Source organism: Sebastes fasciatus, chromosome 24, assembly GCF_043250625.1.
Source record: "Sebastes fasciatus isolate fSebFas1 chromosome 24, fSebFas1.pri, whole genome shotgun sequence".
NCBI lineage: Eukaryota > Metazoa > Chordata > Actinopteri > Perciformes > Sebastidae > Sebastes > Sebastes fasciatus.
Genome location: NC_133818.1, coordinates 10285579 through 10309661, shown reverse-complemented (window position 1 = coordinate 10309661; position 24083 = coordinate 10285579). Strand labels below are relative to the sequence as shown.

At 40.0% G+C, this 24083-nt stretch overlaps 1 protein-coding gene and 1 long non-coding RNA gene across 3 annotated transcripts in view; both read right to left on the bottom strand.

Moving 5' to 3' along the window:
• Positions 1-1601, bottom strand: part of LOC141763066 (uncharacterized) — a 17368-nt gene extending 15767 nt beyond the window's left edge. For both annotated transcript variants that reach the window (XR_012593001.1, XR_012593000.1), the window contains exons 1-3: positions 1466-1601; positions 839-945; positions 159-233 (exon numbers count right to left, since the gene is read on the bottom strand). This is a non-coding gene — a long non-coding RNA (uncharacterized LOC141763066). The remainder of the gene's footprint in view (positions 1-158; positions 234-838; positions 946-1465) is intronic.
• A 2139-nt stretch (positions 1602-3740) lies between these two features.
• On the bottom strand, positions 3741-23869 carry LOC141763246 (ATP-binding cassette sub-family C member 4-like). The gene is made up of 31 exons (XM_074627803.1): positions 23653-23869; positions 21032-21142; positions 19949-20069; positions 19626-19850; positions 19431-19520; positions 19191-19354; positions 18696-18821; positions 14347-14596; positions 13454-13561; positions 13015-13104; positions 12706-12897; positions 11341-11435; positions 11169-11255; positions 10905-11001; positions 9714-9923; positions 9268-9405; positions 9052-9089; positions 8791-8906; positions 8414-8560; positions 8188-8267; positions 7914-8064; positions 7658-7777; positions 7374-7484; positions 7020-7120; positions 6643-6834; positions 6398-6553; positions 5977-6066; positions 5285-5457; positions 4923-5028; positions 4487-4621; positions 3741-4379 (listed from the first exon to the last, which is right to left on the bottom strand). The coding sequence occupies exons 1-31, from the start codon at positions 23724-23726 to the stop codon at positions 4362-4364; spliced, it is 3912 nt and encodes a 1303-aa protein (XP_074483904.1). The 5' UTR covers positions 23727-23869; the 3' UTR covers positions 3741-4361.
• Positions 23870-24083: the final 214 nt, after the last annotated feature.

The following is a 24083-nucleotide window of genomic DNA, read 5'->3' as shown; positions in this document are numbered from 1 at the left end:
TACCATACAATGACTTATTTTTTGACATACTATACCATGACTTTTTATTTTTCGACATACTATATACTATGACTGCATTAGTGTATCTAGGTGTGCCTTATAAATCCGCGAGTGTATATTAAAAAAACGTAAATACACAAGTTTGAATGTGAACTTACCCATGGATGGCCAATGATAGAGGGCTGCAGCTGGTGGACCCTCAAGTAGAACTTTGCTTCTGGGACCAACAAGGGCTGCAATAAGAAGGAGGAGTTTAGAGGTGAACAACTTACTTGCTTGGCATTTTGTGTAGGATATATCAACGTAAAAATGCACTAATAACAGTGTTTCCTAAAGAATGTTTGGTTATATATTATGTTAATTTAACTTTAAAAGGTCCCATATTGTAAAATGTGAGATTTTCACATCTTTTATATTATAAAATCAGGTTTAAGTGCTATATAAATACTGTTAAACTATCAAAACGCTCATGATAAGGAGATATACACACAGCCTGCGCTCAGAAATTGTGCGTTTGAAACATTGGTCTAAATATTGTACATTTGTGATGTCACAAATGTACAATATTTAGACCATCACGAACACGGTTTTAAACATAAATGTGTCCCAGTTTATTTCCTGTTGCAGTGGATGTGAATGACATCAGCTGACAGGAAGTAAACATGGACCCAAACTGTTGCCTAGCAAACACAATTCTGTTGAAATGCACTAAAACGGAGCGCTTGAGACAGAAGGATGAATACAGGCATATTCAGGCTGACAGTATGAGAAAAATACAATTTTTGTTTTGTTAACATTACAAGACATCTCAATAAATAAGAATAAGAAGAGACATTACCAGGGGACGCAGAGTCTAAGGCGCCCTCCTCGATGTAAGAGGATGGCAGGGTCAGATCAGGGGTCTCTTAGCAACCTGTGGCTCCAGAGCTCCTCTCCAGTGGCTCCCTGTGGATTTATAAACATGGAAATGAATAACTGTTTTTTGTTTACATTTTCATTTTTATTTATCATTGTTGTAGGACCCCTGTCCCAGAGCATTAATCAAACCCATATAATGTAGTTAAATCATCCTGCTACTGATATAGACCTTCTAATATTTGCTAAACTAACAACCAGTATCACCAACCAACATCTCCTGGACCTGGCGGTTGGTCCTTCAACGGTTACTTGCAGTTTAACCGTTAGCTGGCAGTTTAACCGTTAGCTGGCAGTTTAAACCGTTAGCTGGCAGTTAAAACCGTTAGCTAGCAGTTTAACCGTTAGCTGGAAGTTAAAACTGTTAGCTAGCAGTTAAAACCGTTAGCTGGCCGTTTAACCGTTAGCTAGCTAATGTTTGAGGCGGCCTATGTATCGGTAAACGACCGGAATACCGCGCCTACAAACTTAACTAACAGCCACAGTAGCCGGGCAACATATCCAAAGCACGACGGACTGAGTAAAGTTTCAATTCAATAGTCAAAATCACCTTTAGGACGGTGTTTTCCTCTGGAGGAGTTCAGGTGAACATGGCGGCCTGTGAGAGTGAATCCAGAGTGTGGAGGAAGAACCCTGCAGGTCGGTGTGGGAAACCCCGTTCACTCCGCGAAGCAACCGCACGGACCTTGACCTGGAACCTTACCTGGTGACAAATGACGACGTAATTTGCCCTAGGAAGAATAACAAGATACAGATGCCTGCAATATAAATGTATATACAGTCTAGCTATTAAATGTTTAAACGTACGACGGAGTATTAGGGCCACATTGAGGGGAAAAAAATCTTAGATTTCGAGAATAAAGTTGTAAAATTACGAAAATAAAGTCATAATATTACCAGGATAAAGTCGTCATATTACGAGAATAAAGTCTTAATATTGCGAGAATAAAGTCATTAATTTAAGAGAAAAAAGTCGTAAAATTACGAGAATAAAGTCGTAACTTTACGAGAAAAAAGTTGTGATATTACGAGAAAAAGGTCGTAAAATTACGAGAATAAAGCCATAACTTTATGAGAAAAAAGTCGTAATACAGCAAGAATAAAGTTGTAACTTTACGATAAAAAAGTCGTAATATTCCGAGAAAAAAAGTTGTAATATTACAAGAATAAAGTCGCAAATTTAGGAGAACAAAGTCGTAATATTAAGAGAATAGTCATAATATTACGAGAATAAAGTCATAAATTAAGGAGAAAAAAAGTCGTAAAATTACGAGAATAAAGTCATAACTTTACGAGAAAAAAGTCGTAAAATTACGAGAATGAAGTCGTAATATTACGAGAATAAAGTCAAAACTTTACAAGAAAAAAGTTGTAATATTACGAGAATAGTCATAAATTGAGAAAAAAAGTCGTAATATTACAAGAATAAAGTAGTAACTTTACAAGAAAAAAGTGGTAATATGAGAATAAAGTCATAACTTTACAAGAAAAAAAGTCATATTAGGAAAACATATTACCAGCAACCAACAAAACGGGCGTGAGGACAACGCAGTTTCTTGCACAATCTTTTCAAGGTCCTGATACTTATGATAATGTGGTGCTGATGTGCCAAAAGATGAAGTATTTCCTTATTTGTGAAACCTAAACTAAAGTATAACATCACAGGATGCTCCACATTCCTCATTTTCACACTATTTCCCCTCTAAAATAACACGTAAGACTTATGACTTTATTCTCATAATATTACGACTTTTTTTTCTCGTAAAATTACGACTTTATTCTCATAAGGTTATGACTTTATCCTTGAAATCTCAGACCTTTTTTTTTTCTCAATATGGCCCCAATACTACGTCGTAAAAACGGCCACTTTATACTTTTTAAGGATTTAAAGATATCTAAAATTTTATTTTGACTAATACAATCACAGTTGAAGGTGAAATACACGGCCTACTAGAAAGAATGTTATTTTGGATATCTTTTTATTACCATTCTGACTAGTGAGAATACAATTTTGAAAAGAAGAAATGCTATTATGATTATCTAAAATCTAATTACAGATAGGATTGTGGTTCGATTAAATGTTAAAATGGCTGGCTGTATTAAGGCCTGTGAGGTCACAGTGACCTTGACCTTTGACCACCAAAATCGAATCAGTTCATCCTTGTTGGACTCAAGGATCATGGATGTGTCAAATTTGAACGATATGCCTATCTTGCATAGATTTAACAAATATTTTCATGTTGATAAATGAGTGGACAGTGACAATTATTTCATTTCACTTTATTTTCATTTATTTCAAATAAAAATAACAAATAAAAACAAAACAAGAATAACAAATGAAACTAGAAAATGCATTTCCTGCTGAAAATGCATGGGAATGCTGACAGCTGAAATGAATTGCAAAGTACTGCTCAATTTAGAAATGTGAAATGACTTGCCTAAAAATGTTAAAACTCAAATGCATTGCACGGCACTGCTGAAAAACCTAGAAGTTGAAATGTACAGCTGGCAGAGTTGGAAGCTGAAGCTAAGAGCTGAAATGCATTGCTAGAAAAGCTGGAAGCTAAACTGTAATACTGTCAAGTGGTAAATTTGAATTTTCCTTAATAGGCGGAAAGAAGAAATGCTTTGTATGTATATCAGAGAGATGAACTGCATTGCTAAACATAAAGAGAGACAGACAGACAGACAGACAGACAGAGTAGTATTTGGGTAGAACAAACCTTTAAAATGCTGAATCAGCATTCCCACAATGAACAGTAGACATATAGCAAACTGTAAGCAAATTCTCATAAACAACATAAATAAACGTCCGAAAAAGGAGTAGGAAGAGGTATACACTTTATTTACAGCATTTATTTATGCTGCATAAACACCTACGAATATTTCTTTGGTGATCAAAATATACACTGGTATAGTATTTACACAGAAATCTAAAAGTTTTTACCTTAAAAAGTCACATTTTCCCTGATGGGCTCAGCAGCTGTTTTAACAAGGTGTGAAGACCGGAACATTTAAAAATTAAAAATCATTTATATGAGGTAAATGTATAAAATTAGCATATTGTGACATCTGCATTGCAATTAAAAGAATAGCACCATCATAGCACCGTCTTTAGTGTACCTGAAGTTTCACAGTTGGAGTTCCAGGAGAGTAAGTATCACACACACGCACATTCACATGACAGGTGCATGAGAAGACGGGCTTATTCACATGCAGTGATAAAAAATTGTTTTAACTTAACAACCACCTTTAAAAAAAAGCAATAAAAAATCCAAAAAAATCCTTTGATCCTAAAAGAAATCCTTAACTGTTAGTTTACCAGAAAGAGACCTCCTTTAGGGTGAGTTTGTGTCTTCTTTCTTTGTGAGTGCGATGGTAGACCTCAGGTGTTCTCAGAGACTACTTACAGTCCTTTTAAATCTTGCTCTGCTGCCCTCTGGCTGTCAAGACTTACGTGATGCCTTTAAAAGAGTGAAAAATCATCCGTTCAGTAAAAACAAGTCCAAGTTCCAAATAATAATAATAATAAATGTGCATATTTTAAAGTAAGCTGTATTATTCCCCTCACCTGCCTGGCTGCCTCCAGCAGGGCTGCTGCCTCGGCCTGGCCCGTCTGTCGCACCATCTTGTAGAGAGCACCCTCTTTGTTCTGCAGCAGGGTGAAGGGACGGTCTAACTCCTGGATGGTACCACTGTCCAGAACCTTAAAGCATGATAAAGGACAAAAACAACCATTAATCGCCAAATGTGTAAGAATTAGGGCTGTCAAAGTTATCGTGATAATCGTGATAACGCAAATTCATTTTAATTTCTTTAACGCATCTTGCGGCTTTTAGGTTGTAGCGGCCTCAAGAGTGAATAAACAGGCATCATATGAAACTAAAAAACCTAAGGAATCCATTGGTACCAACCATGTCATACTAGCTTCTTGTGAGGAGGCTAAATAACGCTCCAAGTAGTAGTATATAGTAGTATATTACACTGAGGCAGAAGAGAGGACTCACCAGTATCCTGTCGCTGTCTATGATGGTGTTGAGACGATGAGCTATAGTGAGCACGGTGCATTCTCTGAACTTGTCCCGTATGGTTTTCTGGATCAGCTCATCTGTCCTGCAGGGACACGGTATAGAGATGTTAAAGAAACTCGTCTTACTACCTGAGCCACAAGTAAAATTAATTAAGTCTTCCCTCCCTCTTCTAACAGGCAGATCAGAGCTACATCTAGAGCACTAGCTTTCACTGCACGTTTGATAAAACAGCAGGAAGCTTTGTAGACAAAACTAATAGAGCTTGAGTACACAGTACTACTGCATGCATTTTTGGTCCCTACAGCGATTGACGACGAGGTGAGTTGCGTCAGCAGTACCTGGGGTCCACGTTGGCTGTGGCCTCGTCGATGACCAGGATGCGGGTCTTCCTCAGGACGGCTCTGGCCAGACACACCAGTTGCCTCTGGCCCACGCTTAGGTTGGAGCCCGACTCGGCCAGAACCGTCTCCAACTTCCCAGGCAGCTCCTCCAGCAAGGACTTCAGCTGCACCTGCAGCGAACACAGAGTGAGGCCCAATTCCAAAACCACCCCCTTACACCCTCTCCATGCCCAACTCAAATAGCATCAGCAGCTATAACTACATAATTTATTATATCTTCAACTGTGCATTACTGATTTAACAATACAATAATTTAGTGCAATAATTCAGCTGGTTTACTCTGGCATTAACACATTTATTTATACATTTAAACTAATATTCTTATTTATTTATACTACTCTTGTATTTTTACACACATAATGATAGATCCTGTTTTTCAGCATTATTATTTGCACTGTTGTTATACATATTTTTTTATTTATATATATTTTTTTAATTCATCTTTGTTAAATATTTCTATTCTAGATTGGGAATAACTTGATTTTCCCCCTGGGGATCAATACAATATTTCTGATTCTGAAGCAGCATATTTGCCCACTCCCATGTTGATATGAGTATGAAATACTTAACAAATCTCCCTTTAAGGTACATTTTGCGCAACTGTTGGAGTGTGCTGATTGGATACTGACCTCCTCCAGAGCCTTCCACAGGTCTTCATCAGTGTGCTGGCTGAAAGGGTCCAAGTTCTTCCTCATGGTGCCTGTAAACAGCACTGGGTCCTGGGGACCAGAGAGAGGACTATGGATTATTGTTCTTTACATTTATTATTATTTTAAATTGTATTATTGGTATTATTTCAATTATAATAATTATGATTATTATCACCACCATTAATATCAATATTATTAATAATATTTTAATATTGTCTTTTCCATTTTTTTCCTCCCTCGTTTTTCAATTTACAGTTATGATCTGTTATTATATGTACATATTTTATTTGTTATGATTTAGGCTGTTGTAGTAATTTTTCTTAAGCAAAAAATCATTCAAGAAAAAAAAAAAAAGATTACATTAAAATGTTCTCATAAGAGGAGGTGAGTTGATGTTTACCTGAGGAATGATGGAAATCTTCTGGCGCAGGTCGTGGAGGCCGATCTCGGAGGTCAAAACCCCGTCGATGTAGATCTTCCCCTGAGGCTCTGCCAGGCGGAAGAGAGCTGAGACCAGAGAGCTTTTCCCAGCACCTGTTCTGCCCACAATACCAACCTGACGCACAGGAGAGAAGAAAGATCAGCGTCCGTCATGTGCGTTGAAAAAAAGCGGACTGTGGCTGTCGGCAAACCAACATGTCTCACCTTCTCACAGGGTTGGAAAGTGGCGCTGACGTCTTTGAGGACCGGCGGTCCGTCGCCGCCGTAGGAGAAGATCACCCGGTCAAAGGTCACCAGGCCTTTGCTGGGCCAATCGGGAGGAGGACGCTTTTCGGTTTCCCATGGTGCTTCACTCTCCAGTTCAGTGTACTCCACCACTCTCTCCACTGACGTCATCTGATGAGACAAGACATTCTCTTCACCATTAACACCAACAAAATAGAATCTGTTAGGTCTTTAGTCACGTCTGCTGCTTGATGTTAAAGACTGATCACCAATCAGCAGGTTACAATAGATGATATCAACATCTAATGCAAAAACAAAACACTATATAATGTCTAAAGAAGTCACTCAGTTCTTACCATGTTCTCCACCTCAGCACTTTGCCTCACCGTCCACTGGAAGTTTCCTATCAGTGTCACAGCGTAAGTCAGCACCAGGCCCACCTCTCCAGCCTTGAGCCCTAATAAACACAGACTTTATTTAGATTTTATACAAGAGCATGATCCTATCAATAAACAACACTGCAAATAAGGCGGATTGAAAGACTTTTCAGCATCAAGTGACCACAGAAGATGGTCCTGATTGGAGTTAGTATGATTCATTATATTGAGAAGCCATCCGAGATCAAGGAAAGGAGTTTTCAAAACAAAGACTTCTTACAGTAATAAGACCACACTGATTCGTAGTAAAGTTCGCCGCACAAAGTTCCTCACCATCTCGGAGCAGGATGCAGCCAAATGTTGTGAAGGTGAAAAATAGGGAGCAAATGCTGTCAAGGCGAAGTGCAAACCAGCGGGAGGTCATCAGGAAGAGAAACCACGCCTCTGACACCAGAGAGAGAGAGAACATGGATTTTAGCAAAGAGATTCAGCACAGTGGCAATTATATATATTATTATTGAAATATGCAATCATTAAGATCAGTACAAATTATGGAATAGTGGCATTAGAGAGACTGACTACAAGGAACAATATAACGATATTAAGTAAAAGAGAACCTGAGTGCAGGTCCTGATGTGCGTCGAAGGCTTTCTTTAACCTCTCCTCGGCTCTGAGGGCTCGGATGGTCCACAGGCCCTGAAGAGTCGAAGACAGGTGGGAGAACACTGGACTCCGAGCTGCAGGACGGACAACAAAGACGGGGTGAAATCTACGTGCTTCACAATATTTTTAATAGCAAACTTGTCTTCTGTATTTCTGCTTAAATCCATCTCATGCACCTAGTATAATTTTGTCAAGAATCCGTGAACGTACTTGTAGATTCGAGGCGTTTGACGTCCCGGGATGTACGGAGGTAGAAACGTCTCAAGTACAAGAAGACAAAAAGCAGAGGAACGACGGGGATGAGGATGAGAGGGATGACCGAGGCCGCCACCACCACCACGCCAACATTCTGTAGAAATAACTGAAAAACAACACGCATCGCAGTGTGAGGAAACACTGGGAAGAATTATTGTCAAAAGTTTGAATTGAAAGTGGAGAACAAATACAATTCAGTGAGTGTACAGTAGTCTTAATCATTCCTCACTTGATAGAAGTCCACAAAGGTCATGGGCAACATGGAGTCCATCTGGCTGACGTCTTTGGAAAACCTGTTGAGAATTCTTCCTACAAAGCAGCAGAAAGCAAAGTCAGTTAGAAAAACAGACATTAACTTCTGAGTTAGAAGTTCGGCCATTTAAAACAACAGGTATACTTCAAAAACTGCGTCTGGGCCCTAAGTTAACTGGATGTAAATTCGGAGCAGTGCTCACCTATGGGGTTGACATCGAAGAAGCGAACAGGTGTGCGGAGGACGGCGCTGAACATGCTGTTGTGCAGAGCCTGACCTGCTCTCACTAGCCCGTGCATGATCACTAAACACCTGGCATAGCCAAAGACCACAGCAGCTGCTGTCAAACCTAACAGCAAAAACAACACTTTAGATCATACCTTTTAATATACAATATGTTTTATAGCAGAACACGCTCTACTTAAAGGGGTAGTTTGGGTGTTTTGAAGTGGGGTTGTATGACGTACTTATACAACCCCAAAATCTGAACTATCCCTTTAAAAGGATATTCGATAATAGGATATAAACATCAGTCAACAACAACATTTGTGGTGATGAACACAGGAACGGGAGGCTCACCTGAATAAATGCCGAGGTAAAACGTGAGATTGGACTCTTGATCGGAGTGAGTAGCATTAATGCCAGTTTTAATGCTGACAGCAGCGACTGTGCTGTTAGAAACCTCCTCACTTGCCCTGTGACAAGATATACACATCCGATCAGGCACACAGCAACAGATTAAATACGACTCGGTTGAAGAAACAGTAAAACAAACAACAGCATATGAAAGTAAGCAGCTACAGTGCATTTACGCCATTACACAATGGATCAAACACTCACCAGTATACCAGCCACCAGTCCTGCATAATATATGCACCCTATGAATGGAAACAAAGTACAATGGACCAACATATTGAAATCGAGCAGAATCGAGAATTCAAAACAAGCAGTGTAATAATAACCTATAACATCACTTTTCACATGGGAGATTGGGCAGACCACTGTCCATATTCAAGAACTAGTCTGAATATTAGAGGCCTGTGAGCCATGGCTTACCTCGGCTATGACACTGAGCAGCACTATCACCAATAGCACCACAGGGTTACAGCCGGCATTGAAGTACTTCAGATAAATGTGGCCACTAACGTTTCCTTCGGCTCGAGTCTCCTCTGCCATGGTACGGGCTGTTTCAGCCTGCAAAACAAGTGGTTACTCACCCATCTTCACACTTATAAAACTTCACAGTTATATAATTCAGGTTGGAAATATACAGTCAGGGATGTAGTGTGGAGCAAAATACAAAAACGCGTCACGTGAAAATATTATAAACAGAATTTGTTATCAGGCAAAGTCAAAAAAGTATTTACAATTATGTCAAAAACTAAAGGATAAAGAGATGAAATGGAAAATGTATAAGATGCCTATAAAACAAAATGTAAATGAAACAGTGGTAAAATAACAATTTACTTGAAGATCAGATTTTATTTTGAAAATGTACCCACCGGCAGCTGGTCGATCCAGTTGCTGTCTGGCGGCAGGAGGCTGCTGTGTGAATCGTGTGACTGATTGGTCCTCTGGCTGAGTAACGAATGTTTGTCTGAGTCAGGTGATCGAGGCCAGCGCCCCTGCTCGTCATTGCTTTTCTGCAGCAGCTCGATGTCGAGGCCGGAGCGCTGCAGCATGTTGTAGGTACCCTGGGCCACAATATGACCCTGGGAGACACAAAGAGGACAAAACACTGCCATCAAGGATAGGAATCTACGACGGCATATTAGGGTCATTGTAGGTAAAAAATACATTACTTACGGAGCAAGAGGGCAATATTACGAGAAAAAAATCTGAATTTCCAAGATTAAAGTCTTAAATTAACGAGAAGAGAAACACTGATACTCTTTAAGAAAAGAGTTGTAAATTTACAAGAAAAAAATTATACATTTACGAGGGAAAAAAAATTATATGAGATTAATAAATCAGAAATGTGCGAGAGAAAACTCAGAAATTCTCTGAGATTAAAGTCACAAATTTAAGAAAAAAAGTGTCAAGCAACAACATCTTCTCACTTTGGATCACAACTAAAGTCGTAAATTTTAAACCTTGCAAAGGGAAGCGATGTGGAACCTTGACGAAAAAGTTTCTCTCGTAAATTTGTGACTTCAATCTCAGCATTTCTGAGTTTTTTCTCGCAAATTTATGACTTTATTATCTCTGAAAATATTCAAGTTTTTTTTCATAAATTTGTGAGAAAAACTCGGAAATTTATGGCTTATAATCTTCGAGAATATTTAATTTTTTTCTCATAAATTTGTGAGTTTTTTCCAACTATTAACTAATTAGCCCCCTCCCCCAGCTCAGGTTAAAAGGTGATACTGATACTGGATTTAACATTAATACAAGTTTCCACATTCATTTTGAGGCATAACTCCAACAAACTGGCGACCTATACTAGCTGGCCTACACTGAGTCACTAGTTCTGATTTAGCTGGAAATCTGTTGGGATTGCTTTATGGCACAAATCAGGAAGAGGGTGGTGTTCTTCCAGAGTAAACAGAGCTGAAGATTTCAGAGTTTACGACTCTTCAACCATCTTCAAAAATGACTTCCAACATTTTTGTCCTTGCATAGTCTTTGTAACTGGGTCTATGGGAAATGTCAGAAAGCTCAATTGAAATATTTTCCTCTCCAGGGACACCAACCTCCTTGAGGACCACAATCTGATCGGCTGACTTCAGGTACTGCAGCTGGTGGGTGACCAGGATACGAGTCTTGTTCTTCAGCAGGCCACAGATACACCTGATCATGAACACAGAGACAGACAAAACAAAGTGTCTACATAAATTGTGCACTTTATGAAATAGTATACTTACTGCTAAAACAGTATACTACTGATTAGTATGTAGTACATACGATATACAATTAGCATGAGCAATGGATTTGGGACAGAAATGGTAGTCACTCACTTTTCAAAGAGGTGTCTCCCGACCTCTGTGTCCACAGCACTTAAAGGGTCATCCAGGAGGTAGATGTCTGCATCCTGATACACAGCCCTGGAAAAAAAAACATACACACACTAAAACGGGTACTTTAGTGACTTTGGTAACACAGAGATGAGAGTTGTCACTGTCCTCTTACCTCGCCAGATTGACCCGAGCTTTCTGTCCCCCGCTGAGTGTGGCTCCTCGGTCCCCGATCAGTGTCAGGTCTCCGTCTGGGAGCAGCTCCAGGTCCTGCACTCAAAGACGATGGAGGTTTACTACTAATACGACGCAAAGACGAGAGACAATAGTCTACGTTTTGACTCTGTTAACTAGAACTATTAAAAGGGGAACAACACCAATTTTACACATCAAAGTGTATTTCATGAAATCTTTTGAATGTGCGTGAAGATTGATAAATTGCCTCAAGTGAAGTCACGTTGAATGGTTAAGGTTAGGATAGGACAGGGGTCAGCAACCTGTGGCTCTTTAGCCCCTCTCCAGTGGCTTCTGGTAGCTTTGACAAAAGGTTACATGGAAATGAATAACAGTTTAAACAGTTAACAGTTTAAATTATCATTTTTGTAGGCCTATATTGTTTCTTACATTCTCCAGTTGTAAAAATATGTAGCCTATACAACGAATTAAAACGTGCGTTATAGACTATGTATGCCTCCGGCCCGGCGCCTTATCCTCTAATTTAGCCAAACCTCAATAGCTCAATAGGCTAGCTATGGATTCCAAATCCCAAAAAAGAAAAGTCCCAGAGAAATTTAATAGCGTGGACAGATTCGACAATAAAAAAAGCAAAATTGAAAGACATTTCCAGAACAATCGCACTGCATTTGCAGATTAGACAGCAGGCGCAGATGTTTCTTCAATGTCCTGCCTCTCATTTGCACTTGGGTCCTCACTACATTAGACGTAATAGGCTGCGTTACCTTCATTATAAGGCTCATATGTTTTGCGGCCCAAAAAAATGACTCTTTTGATAGTAGAGGTTGCTGACCCCTGGGATAGGTCGTTGGGCAGCGAGTCTCGCAGAGTTCTCACACGCTTTTGCAATTTGTGGGTTACCTTCTAGACACAACCCCAAATCCCCGACCCAACTGTCAGTAGTCGCATTGTGGGTAATGTAGATGTCAGTTTTTGACAAGGAAGAAGAATGTGTGGAATAGAAAAAGACTACATGTCGGGTCCTGCTGCATCGACTTTGATCCTTTTTTTTTTTTTAAAAGCTGTCCATCATGACACATGCATAAATCAGTGGAGTGCTTTTAACAACAATCAAAGACAGCTGGCCAAAAACTGTGCTTAGCGAACTCAATGTGTCTGTATTATTGACAAAATATACACACAGTCAGTGGTTTACAAGAGCTGAGGGCCTCCAGCATGGCCACCAGAGGGCCTGCCTGCCTGCCTGCCTGCCTGCCTGCCTGCCTGCCTGCCTGCCTGCCTGCCTGCCTGCCTGCCTGCCTGCCTGCCTGCCTGCCTGCCTGCCTGCTACTGTGTTATATCTCACCCTCTTCAGAGCGCAGGCTTTGAGGACTCTCTCATACTTCTGGGGGTTCAGCTCTCTCCCAAACAGGATGTTACTGCGAATAGTTCCAGGGAACACCCAGGGCTGCTGAGCGGCGTAGGTCAGCTGACCTTTGACCTTCAGTGTTCCAGTGTCACGAGGCAGCTCTCCCAGGATGGCGCTCAGCAGAGATGACTGGTGGGAAAAATTGATTTATGGACAACACTTTCCCTTGTTGGTGCTCAGATTAACTGTTTATAAAACAGGTTGTACAGGTTCTAGGCCAAAACTGGATTAGGCAGTTGTACGGACCTTTCCAGCTCCCACTGGGCCGATTACAGTCACTAGTTGGTGCGACTTCACTGTGATAGAGATGTTCTGCAGCGATGGAGCGTCCAAACTCTGACAGGGAAGAAAAACACACATTTAGAGAAACAAAAAGTCAGTGTCAGTGTGCTGACTTGACTATGACTTGCCCCAAAACTGGATGTGATTATCATAAAGTGGGCATGTCTGTAAAGGGGAGACTCGTGGGTATCCATAGAACCCATTTTCATTCACATATCTTGAGGTCAGAGGTCAAGGGACCCCTTTGAAAACGGCCAATGCCGGTTTTTCCCCGCCAAAATTTAGCGTAACTTTGGAGCGTTATTTAACCTCCTTCTCGATAGTAATACAATACATGAAATATACAGTGTTAAGCACACTCATGTCCTGTAAAAAAATATCACTTTAAGGTTAGAATATTCACCTTATCCCAGTAGCAGGTCAACTTGTCAATCTCAATGGAGTTTTCCTTCTTTTCCTCCAGAAGAAGCCCAGAGTTTTTTCTCTCAATCTCTTCCAGCAGGAGAAAATCCTGGGAAGGGGTTAATCAACACACATGCCTTTACACTTTGAAACCTATAATTAAAACCCAGACAGTGTGGTGTCTGCAGTTTTTATTACTATCCACAGTGCTATCAACTCTTGCGTTTTATCATTCTCGTTGTGAAAAGAGTGTCGACAAAGAAGTAGGTTTAAAGTGTAACTGAACATTCATCAAGGACAGTACAGCTCTAAACCCATGGTGGGATAAAAACAGATTTACAATGTACAATATGTACATTTCTTCCATGCATGTTACTCTCTTGGCAGGAGTAAAAGGTCAGACAGGTTTTAACGCCCCATGCCTCCATGTGATGTTTACTTTAGGCCAGCATACCTCCCTATTCACTAAAATGTGTTCTGTGGCTTATAACCAGACAGACAGGACTGGAATTGTGTGCAAAGTCATTTTAGAATGGATCTCTGAGGTAAAGTAAAAAGTATGGCTGCTTGAGAAACAATATGTGTATGTATCCAATTCAAGGGATACACAGACAAATCATTACTGGATACAATAGCGGGGGTGGGGGGGGATTGTGTGCTCTAAAACCCTAAAAAGAGTCCATGCTTTGCAGGATTTACCTTCCTACATACACACTGGGACTCAGTATTGAAGTTATGTAATGTTCTTGGAACTTAACAGTTTCATAATAGCAGAACTGGAGCAGAAAGCTTTGTATTGCTTAAGTAATTGTGCCAACTGTTACTATAATATGCAAATAAAGCCGTTGACAAATGTAAAACGGCTGCTGCAATTCATAACAGAAACAGAATTACCTCAATCCTGCGTATGCTGACCAGAGTCTCTGACAGAGTCTCGATGGCCAGCGGGAAGAACAGGCTGACCGTGAGCTTGATGGTACCATAGAGGGAAACTGTGACAAACACACTGCTGGCAGTGATGGTGTTGCCCAGGAGAACGTAGACAGTGAAGGTGACGAAGACGATGATCTTGCTGCTGGCAAAGAAGGAGGCCATGTTGAGTCCTCGCAGGGACGAGCTCTTCAATATCTGACTGATTTCTTTCCTGGGAAGAGAAAGACAACAGATGAAGAGTTAATTCTGTAATAGCCAGATGATGACTGTTAAATGAAACATGACCACAAGTGTTTGTGCATGCTTTAAACCAGTGGTTCCCAACCTGGGGTCCAGGCCCCCTCTAGGTTGGCACCAAAGATCACAGGGGGTGCGCCAGGATTTGACTGCTCTGAGGTTGTAAAATTTAGATTTGATCATGTATAACTTAAATCATAATAACACACTTACTGGATAATTTATTAAAAAAAAGCCTGTAAATAAAACTATTTAAAAAGATATACTATTTTGTTACTTAGTAGGTCACATTCTGTTTAAACCCAGTATGATGCTTAGTTGCAGATAAAGATCAGGCTACATTAATATTATACTTGTAGAATTAGATTTCAGTGGTGGCTGTGTAGGATTGTTTCTGACTAGAGTGATTCAAACTTTCCCAATAACTCCAGAGCGTTGTAAAGTCCAAAAGTCCAAATTGATTAGGAAAAAAAAAATAGATGTTATCATTTTAAAAATTCATATTTTTTTTAACTAACAAAATATTCTGCTACAATCCATATTTGTTGGCGTTTAGCCTTTCAAAAAAAGATTTTTTTTCCTATTAATTCCTCTCTTCTTGGTCGGGAGGTCAGAGTGTTTGTCAGAGTGTCCCTCTGTTGACATTATTGGGTTGGAGTCCTGTCTAGAGCCAGTTGCTGGGGCAACCAGGGTCAGAGATGCCAGAGGAACGGATTAAGTCAAATCATGATAAGGGTAAAACACTGAGCACCAGGGAGGAAGGGCAGAGTTGGGCTCCACATATTTTCTGACATCATCAAAGAATTACAAATCCTCAGCTCAGCTTTTTTCAGATACAGGTAGGGGGGGGGGGGGCTTCAAGGAAATAGTTTGGGAACCACTGCTTTAAACTGAAAGCTTATTGTTAAGCCTTTCTAGCATGCAGAAGATTAATTCTAGATTGGGTTGTACCAGCTATCCCTAAATCCATTACTAGATTTGTGCGATGAGCCTTTCCTAATTTCTCAGTCACTACTGGCATGTTTTGACCTGCTAAAATTGGGTTGCAGCCATAAAACTTCAGCGATGCCGGTGAACTTTAATAATGTGCAAATTGGTTCCTAGAAAACATCTGTGGTGCTATCCAATCGACTATGTAAACTGGAAGTCACGAAACAAGCTTAACTGCCAAAGATAACAGCTTTAGTGCCTAAATAGAACTATATATTAAACTTAACTGTCTTTGTTAACGTAGGTATTGCTTTGTTTCATATTTAAAAAAGGTATAATGTGACCATTGTTAGTTGCTGTTTGTACACATTTTTGCTGATGTATTGTTGCTTTCTATGTTACTACAAATTGTATCATGCTGCTGGGAAATTGGCAGTGCAAACCATTGTTAATATTAAGTGTCCGCAGGCAGCACCTGGCAAAGTCCAGCAGGAAGCTTTAGCATGCTTTGAGTTGTTTTCTATATAAAGATGAAGCCCTTTGCCTACTACTGTGCAAAACTGAGAAACGGCAGTAAGATTCTGCTCAAATTTGAAAGCAAGATGAGCCATTTCACCATAAATTAACACACACTGTTACCATTACGGGTAGCAAATTACTTCAGGTCCAGTAATTCCAGGAAAGGTTTCTTAGAAAAAAGATAATGTGTAAGTCTGTTAAATTGATCCTCCACCGCACGTCTGTCATTTATTGTCCAACATTCCCCCCCTGTAACCGGCAGAGTGGCTGTAAAAGGTTTTCAAGTTCAGTCAGCGCATGTTAAGTAATGATGTGTTTGAGTGCCATTTATCTTTGCCCCTTGATGCCATAAAGCCCTTCAACACTTCATAAAGAGAACCTTCCACCTGTTACATTAAAGTCAATCTGACATTTCATGCTTACTATAGCAGATGCAGTGCTAGTTAAATATGTTTGTGACTGAGCAGAGATTATTAAAAGGGATGTATGACAATTTAGACCACAAAACGTATTTAAAAAAATACCTTTTCTTGCGTTTTCTCATCTTATAATTTCTATGTGATGCAATTTGTATCGGCATGTTACACAAAACACATTACATAAACAAAATTTGCTCAACTGATTGAGTCGATTAATAATTTCTATAGGACTTTCCACCAGTGTTCTTGAGGCTGCAGCTGCAGACCTACAGTACATGAACTCACTTACACTGTGATGTCTTATATCAGCTTTTGCGAGGAGAGGGCATGTGTGTGCACTCACTGTGCCAAAAACAACAAACCCTGGTTTACAGTTAAACTCAGCAGCGTTGTGAGGAAAGACTCCTGTACAACCAGGCTAGAAACACCCTGAAGAAGGAGACCAGAGTAGCAAAGAGGAGCTACACTGACAAGCTGAAATACAGGTTCAGCCAACAAACCCGTGGGAGGCTGACAACCTGAAATTGTTTAACTGCAGGTTTGATGAATGATATCAAACTGCTCCAAAATCAAACAACTAAAGCCTTGGTTATGCTATCTGCAAGGGAAGTCGCACGGACATGAGGTGACGCGGAATCGTGATGAGGAAATGTTTGGATATGTTATACTTCGCGCAAGGTTTCTTCTCGCGGTAAACCGACATTCTCAAGGCTCCTTGAAGTTCTCCATTTTCTCCACCCATCCATGTCCACATAGTTAGAAAATGTTGGATGTTAACGGACAGGCGAAAACCTGCCGCACGGAATCCCCAGGAAGGGCTGTGTCTGATGGTGGGATATCTCTTTGGTGATGTCACTTGCTACCCTCACGGGCGGATTATGAGACAATGTGGGCACAGACATGCAAAAGGCCCCACTTTCTGTGTTGGACATCCACAGCTCCGGGGCCTCTTCCTTCCTGTTGACTGAGTTAACCGGAGTATCAGAAATTCCACAACACCAGTGACACCAACATACTCGATAAACTCATTGCATGCACCGGGGACGCTGACAACCGGGGCGGGACAAATCTATTTGGTTGCAAACGAGGGCAACTGTCACAGGTCGCCGTAACTCAAACAGACGGTGCCGACGGCAGCAGGAATGTTTTCAGACACATTGGAGGTGAACGACGGACGATTTGAACAACACGGAGTGCAGTTTGCCTACTGGACAAACAGGCCATTTAATAAACATGGGACTGCACTACATCCTACAACACCTCTCCCTCTATACCACTGACTTTACCTGAGGGGACCCATCAATCATCAGTGTGTTTGCCAACTTTGACAAGATAATGAAACTTCCAATATATAAATTAGTCTCTACATGTTCTTGAGGGTTAAAGCTAATAGCAACTAATTCTACAAGTCGCAGCACATTTATTAACACGATTATCAATCACATTTTCTAGCGTAGAGATCCAGGAAAGCAGGAATTTTAAATCACACTGGCTCATCCATGTTACTGCATTTCGACTACCACTATCCATTTTGTTCACAGATTTTGGGGGCATATTATGAGTATAGATTATGTTTGGCAAGTTAAAGGGATAGTTTGGGTGTTTTGAAGTGGGGTTGTTTTAGGTACATATCCATAATCAGCGGATTACTTACAGTAGATGACGGTCGGCACGCCCCCACCTTGGGGTAACAGACAAGAGTACAGAGACAGGAGCAAAGCAATACAGTGCTGCAGAAAAATATACTTTAGCCACCTAAAAGAAAGTGTACACTATATTTTGATTATTTTCAGCGCTTTATCTTTCTGTCAGACGGCTATTTTCTTTTCCTTTACGACAGGGAACTAAACTGAAAGTGAAACTTATCTATGCTCTCTTCAAAGCCCCGTCCACAGCACTGTATTGCTTTGCTCCGGTGTCGGTACTCCTGTCTGTTTCTTGATGCTGGGGGCACGCTGACCATCATAGGTAATACACTGACTGTGGATAAGTAGCTCATACAACCCCACTTCAAAACACCAAACTATCCCTTTAAAATAAAAAGGTATGTTTAAGTGATTCGTAGATATATTTATCAGATTTATATATCAGTGTAAAACTAAATGTTGAAACATGCGGGCCCATGGCCCAGTGAAAATGAATGCCCTAAAATGCCCCCATTTTATCCCTGTATTCTTAACAAATAAATATTATTTTCATCCTTACCTGCGGACTTCGGCAACCAGAGCCGAGAAGGGTTTCTCCCAGGCGTACATCTTGATGATCCTGATGCCAGACACCACTTCGTTCATGATGCGAATTCTAACGTCAGTAAGGACTGCTGTTTTGCTCCTGCAAATAAATAAGAATAAAATAATTACCTCATAAATATATATAACAAAATAAATAAATGACATGAATTAAAACATGACCTTATTTTCAATAATGTTGGGAAAAAACTAGAGTATTTACAAAAGTGTCCAGAAAAGACAAATGAAGAGGGATTTGTAAATGGGCATAATTGAACAACTTTGTACTTCTTTGGTTATCTTGTTCCCTACCTGAAGATAGGGTTGTAAGAAAATATCAAATATTATGTTTTGTAATACTATACTAATCAGAAAATATCGCCTTGCTTACAGTATCGCAATATATTGACTCATAACCCCCTTATCATGATACGTATTATATCGCCAGATTCTTTCCAATACACAGCCGTACCTGAAGATACCAAAGAGCTTCCCAAACCAGGTCTGTACTGGCATCATGACGGCAATGACCGCCACACCTGCCAGACACGAGACTCCGATCTGGTGCCAGAGCAAAACGATGATCACCATCGCTTGAAGAGGTCCCAGCCACAGGTAGTGCAGATTGAGTGTAATCTATAGAGACAATTGTTAATCATGAGCATCTAGATGATTTGTGTTGGTGTTTGAGCTCAAACTTGTGTTACCTTACCTCATCAAAACGATTGACATCATTTGAAAGGAGGTTCACAATCTGTCCGGTGGTTGTTTGCCCCATGGATTCACTGCTGAGGCCAAGAGCCTGGAGAGAGAGATTTCACCCATCTGGTGAGTATTACTGAACATACAGATTCCTAAGAGGGAAAAATCTGCAACCAGCCTGCAAATCTGCAAAATCTCCACTGACCTTCCTGTATATCATGTGACACATGGCCACTCTGATCTTCATGCCTGTTCTTTGGACGTGGTAGTAGTAGAGATGTTGGAGGATAGTCAGCCCGAAGGTGGAGAGGGACATGGCAGCAGCGTAACCGTACACCATCAAAAGACTCCTCTGGTCGTCTGGGTCATAATTCTCAAAGTACAGGATTACTTGCCTAAGAAGAAGTGGCTGGACCACTTTAATTGCCTCCTTTATGAAAAAGAAAAAGTGCATTACTGACATCAGATGTGGGTTCAAAAAAATGGATTTGCAAAATGTGAAGGAGGCTTTAAAGAGCCAGAACATACCAGTGAAAATACGAACAAGCCAACCACTGCGTAGGACTTCCCATAGCACTTAACGAGAACTCGGCTGAGTTTTGGCTTCCGAAGTTCCTTTGTGGCTTTTCTAAATTCACCGTCCCAAAGTCTGCAACAAGACAACGCAGCAACATGTTCATTCTGCACTGGAATTTAGCGACTGTCAAAACCATAACTAATTTTTGCAATGTTATGCAAGATCTAAATAAATACAACTGTTTAGTGTGAGACAGTTCAGAGTGCCTTTAAAGTCCTTATTTGATATATTGTAGTTTAGTAAGTATTGCATATTCAATGTCTATATTTACAGAATTATTCAAATATAAGGTAAACATTAAAGGAACAGCGTGCAACATTTCGGGGGATCTATTAGCAGAAATGGAATATAATATTCATAACTATGTTTTCATTAGTGTATAATTTCCAGAAACTAAGAATCGTTGTGTTTTTGTTAGCTTAGAATGAGCCTTCAAATACCGACACGGCCGTTTGCATTCAATACTGCAGCACAAGCAACAGTAAACACACAGGGAAAGTGCTGTGGTGACAAAGAGCGAAAGAGACACACAGGGCGTTTCAGCTGTTCATTTGTTTCCTGTGTTCATAAGATCCAGTCACATTTTATGGGCGGCTGTGTAGAGCAGGTTGTCCACCAATCGGAAGGTTGGTGGTTCGATCCCCGGCTGCTCCGGGTCACATGTCGATGTGTCCTTGAGCAAGACACTTAACCCCAAATTGCTCCCGAAGGCATAGCCATCGGTGTGTGAATGAGTATTTAGATTAGATCCTGATGGGCAAAGTTGGCACCTCTGCCATCAGTGTATGAATGTGTGTGTTAATGGGTGAATACTGACATGTAGTGTAAAGCGCTTTGAGTGGTTGGAAGACTAGAAAAGCGCTATATAAATGCAAGTCCATTTACCATTTGCATTGTAAAAATTTAGTAATTTTAACCAAAACCATGTTTTCTTTTTCCTAAACCTAAGCAAGTGTTTTTGTTTAATTCCCAACATTAAGCTTGTGATTACTGTGACTGAAAAGTGACGCATGTATCACATGTAATGTAAGTACCTGTGTAGTTCCTCTCCCAGTATTTCAGACTTATCCTCTGGAAGAACGCTGTGCATGTCACTTTCCTCCAGCCTCCGCTTGTGGCCGAGGTGCAGCAACCGGGATAACCAGCTGAAACAGACGGCAGTTAGAAAGCAGAGAGGATTTATGTCAGTCAAACAGAATATGAATCGCACACTGATATCAGTTTGGCTTTTAAAAGAGTACGGCACATAGGCTTTTGATGGAATCAGTAATGACATGATTCAGAACAATGAATTGTTGTGTACCTGTTTATCAGACAGGTGAGATTAGTGCTGCGTCTGAATACTGCATTCCAGTAATAGGGCACGTCAGCACATAATTAACAGATGACTGCTTGCCACTAGCATAAAGTAGGGGAAAAGAAGGCAACTGCTTGCGAGCAAGTATGGATGTAAACAATGCACATGCTTCAAAATAATTAAAAATTAAAAATTTGCTTTGAAAATGTTTAATGAGGGAGGAAATTAATTCGAATCATTCTCTGCAATTGGATGATATTGGCTGATTTTGGGGTGCTTCATATCGTTGACACTGTGTGTCCTTGTTTGAAGTTTTTTTATCTTTTACTACTGCGGACCAAAGGTAGAGAATAAAGTACATTAAAGGTATAATATGTAACCGTTTTCGGTTGATGATTGTTAACACCATATGCAGTATAACAGAAGTGGACGTGGTCATGGTGACATTGGTTTATGGACTACGAAGCCTTGAGTTCAGCATTTTGGCTGTCGCAATCTTGTTTTTTAGTGACACAAGAGGGTGTAGCTAAGTACAACCGAATGCTGAATAAGACATTTTTAGGCGACCAAAATGTTACAATTAACTTTCATGAACTGAAAACACACTGTGAAAGAGTTAAAGTTTTAAGACGAAAACACAGACAACTCCCAGACCGAACAACGCCGTGGTAGCGACTTGTCAATCACAAGGTAGCCACGCCCTAAAGCATCTCCTGCTTTATGGTCTATTTGACTCTAAATGGGACCATAATAAACTAAATGACCATAACAAATGAAATAGCATCAACATCACCAAACAAGTTCCCCTATTGTTTGCAACCGAAATCCTTTTAAGAGCAATGGAGTAAAGGCGGGAGAACACCCAGGACCTGTTGCTACCTATATCTTGAGATAAGAAGATAGCTGTCATATCAAGGGTCATCAACATAAGATAAGATATTCCTTTATTAGTCCCACAGTAGGGATATTTGCAGTGCATGCACAACTCCAACTGCATGTACCAACAATGATGTTTTAATTATCCTGTGTAATTTGAATAGAATCTCTATGTCTTTTAGGTATAACTGAATGTAGATACAACATATAAAAAACAATAAATCTGGAAAAAAAAGATACATCTTAAAAGCTCTTGCTCTCTGATTCAAATTTGCAATGTCTTTACAATCTAATTTGAGCTAAACTTTAAAACATTGTTGCAAAATTACTGGCAAAATAACAAACTTATTCTCTGAAGATGATTTTGTACTAGGAAATAAACATTTTGCTGTTTGCATTACCTAAAAATGTAAATACTGTTTAAGAACATAAATGTGCAGAATGCATCTCTTTTGGGTGAGGGAGGGAAATTACTTTGTATTTGAGTTCACCGACCCCGGATAAGCTGGTTGAAGATGAGTGAGTGAGTCAGTGATTTGAGTTGCAACAGGTGGTTAAAGTTGTGTTGCAACAGGTGGTTAAAGTTGTATTGCAAGAAGTGGTTAAAGTTGTATTGCAAGAAGTGGTTAAAGTTGCGTTGCAACAGGTGGTTAAAGTTGTATTGCAAGAGGTGGTTAAAGTTGCGTTGCAACAAGTGGTTAAAGTTGTGTTGCAACAGGTGGTTAAAGTTGTATTGCAAGAGGTGGTTAAAGTTGTATTGCAACAGGTGGTTAAAGTTGTATTGCAAGAAGTGGTTAAAGTTGTATTGCAACAGGTGGTTAAAGTTGCATTGCAAGAAGTGGTTAAAGTTGTATTGCAAGAGGTGGTTAAAGTTGTATTGCAACAGGTGGTTAAAGTTGTATTGCAACAGGTGGTTAAAGTTGTATTGCAACAGGTGGTTAAAGTTGTATTGCAAGAGGTGGTTAAAGTTGTATTGCAAGAGGTGGTTAAAGTTGTATTGCAAGAGGTGGTTAAAGTTGTATTGCAACAGGTGGTTAAAGTTGCGTTGCAACAGGTGGTTAAAGTTGTATTGCAAGAGGTGGTTAAAGTTGTATTGCAAGAGGTGGTTAAAGTTGTATTGCAAGAGGTGGTTAAAGTTGTATTGCAACAGGTGGTTAAAGTTGTATTGCAAGAGGTGGTTAAAGTTGTATTGCAAGAGGTGGTTAAAGTTGTATTGCAAGAGGTGGTTAAAGTTGTATTGCAAGAGGTGGTTAAAGTTGTATTGCAACAGGTGGTTAAAGTTGTATTGCAACAGGTGGTTAAAGTTGTATTGCAAGAGGTGGTAGAAGTTGTGAGAATCCAATTCTCCAAAATAAAAGTTTTTAAAGATGAAACGTCCTTTTGAATAAGTCACCCCTCTTTTTCCCATAACTCTAGTCCCATTTCAACACACCACAATAAAACCCTGAAAGTTCTATAAAACTTTAAGATAATGAGACTTACCAAAGAAACACCCTTGATAGAAAGCCGGCAGTAGCCAGAGGATTATGTCTGCAGTCTTTCTGATTGATCTCCATGACTGCGTGGCATCAGTTCACTCAGCTGCTCTGAATCACCAGCACTCACTCACTCACACACACACACACACACACACACAAATGCCATGATTAATAACGTCATGTACTTCTACGCGTGTAGTTTGGGTACATCATGTTATACTGAGACTCGGCCAATACTGGTGCAGCTGAGCGTCGAAATGTCTTCAGGTGCTGTTTGAGAACGTCGAAATTAGTAAAACAAACCACAGACCATTGAAACCTGGGTGTCTAGGTACATCAATTATTTATTGATATTTATTTTATGGTACAACTCTAAATGGTACTACTAACTGACGTGAAGGAGGATGCATATGATAGATAGATAGATAGTAACTT

Coding starts and splice junctions, on each gene's coding strand:
- LOC141763246 (XM_074627803.1), bottom strand. CDS start 23,726: ATGGAGATCAATCAGAAAGACTGCAGACATAATCCTCTGGCTACTGCC. Junction 11,436..12,705: donor AAGCCTGCGCTCTGAAGAGG/GTGAGATATAAC, acceptor CTTTGAGTGCAG/GACCTGGAGCTGCTCCCAGA. Junction 8,268..8,413: donor CTTCGATGTCAACCCCATAG/GTGAGCACTGCT, acceptor GCTGCTTTGTAG/GAAGAATTCTCAACAGGTTT.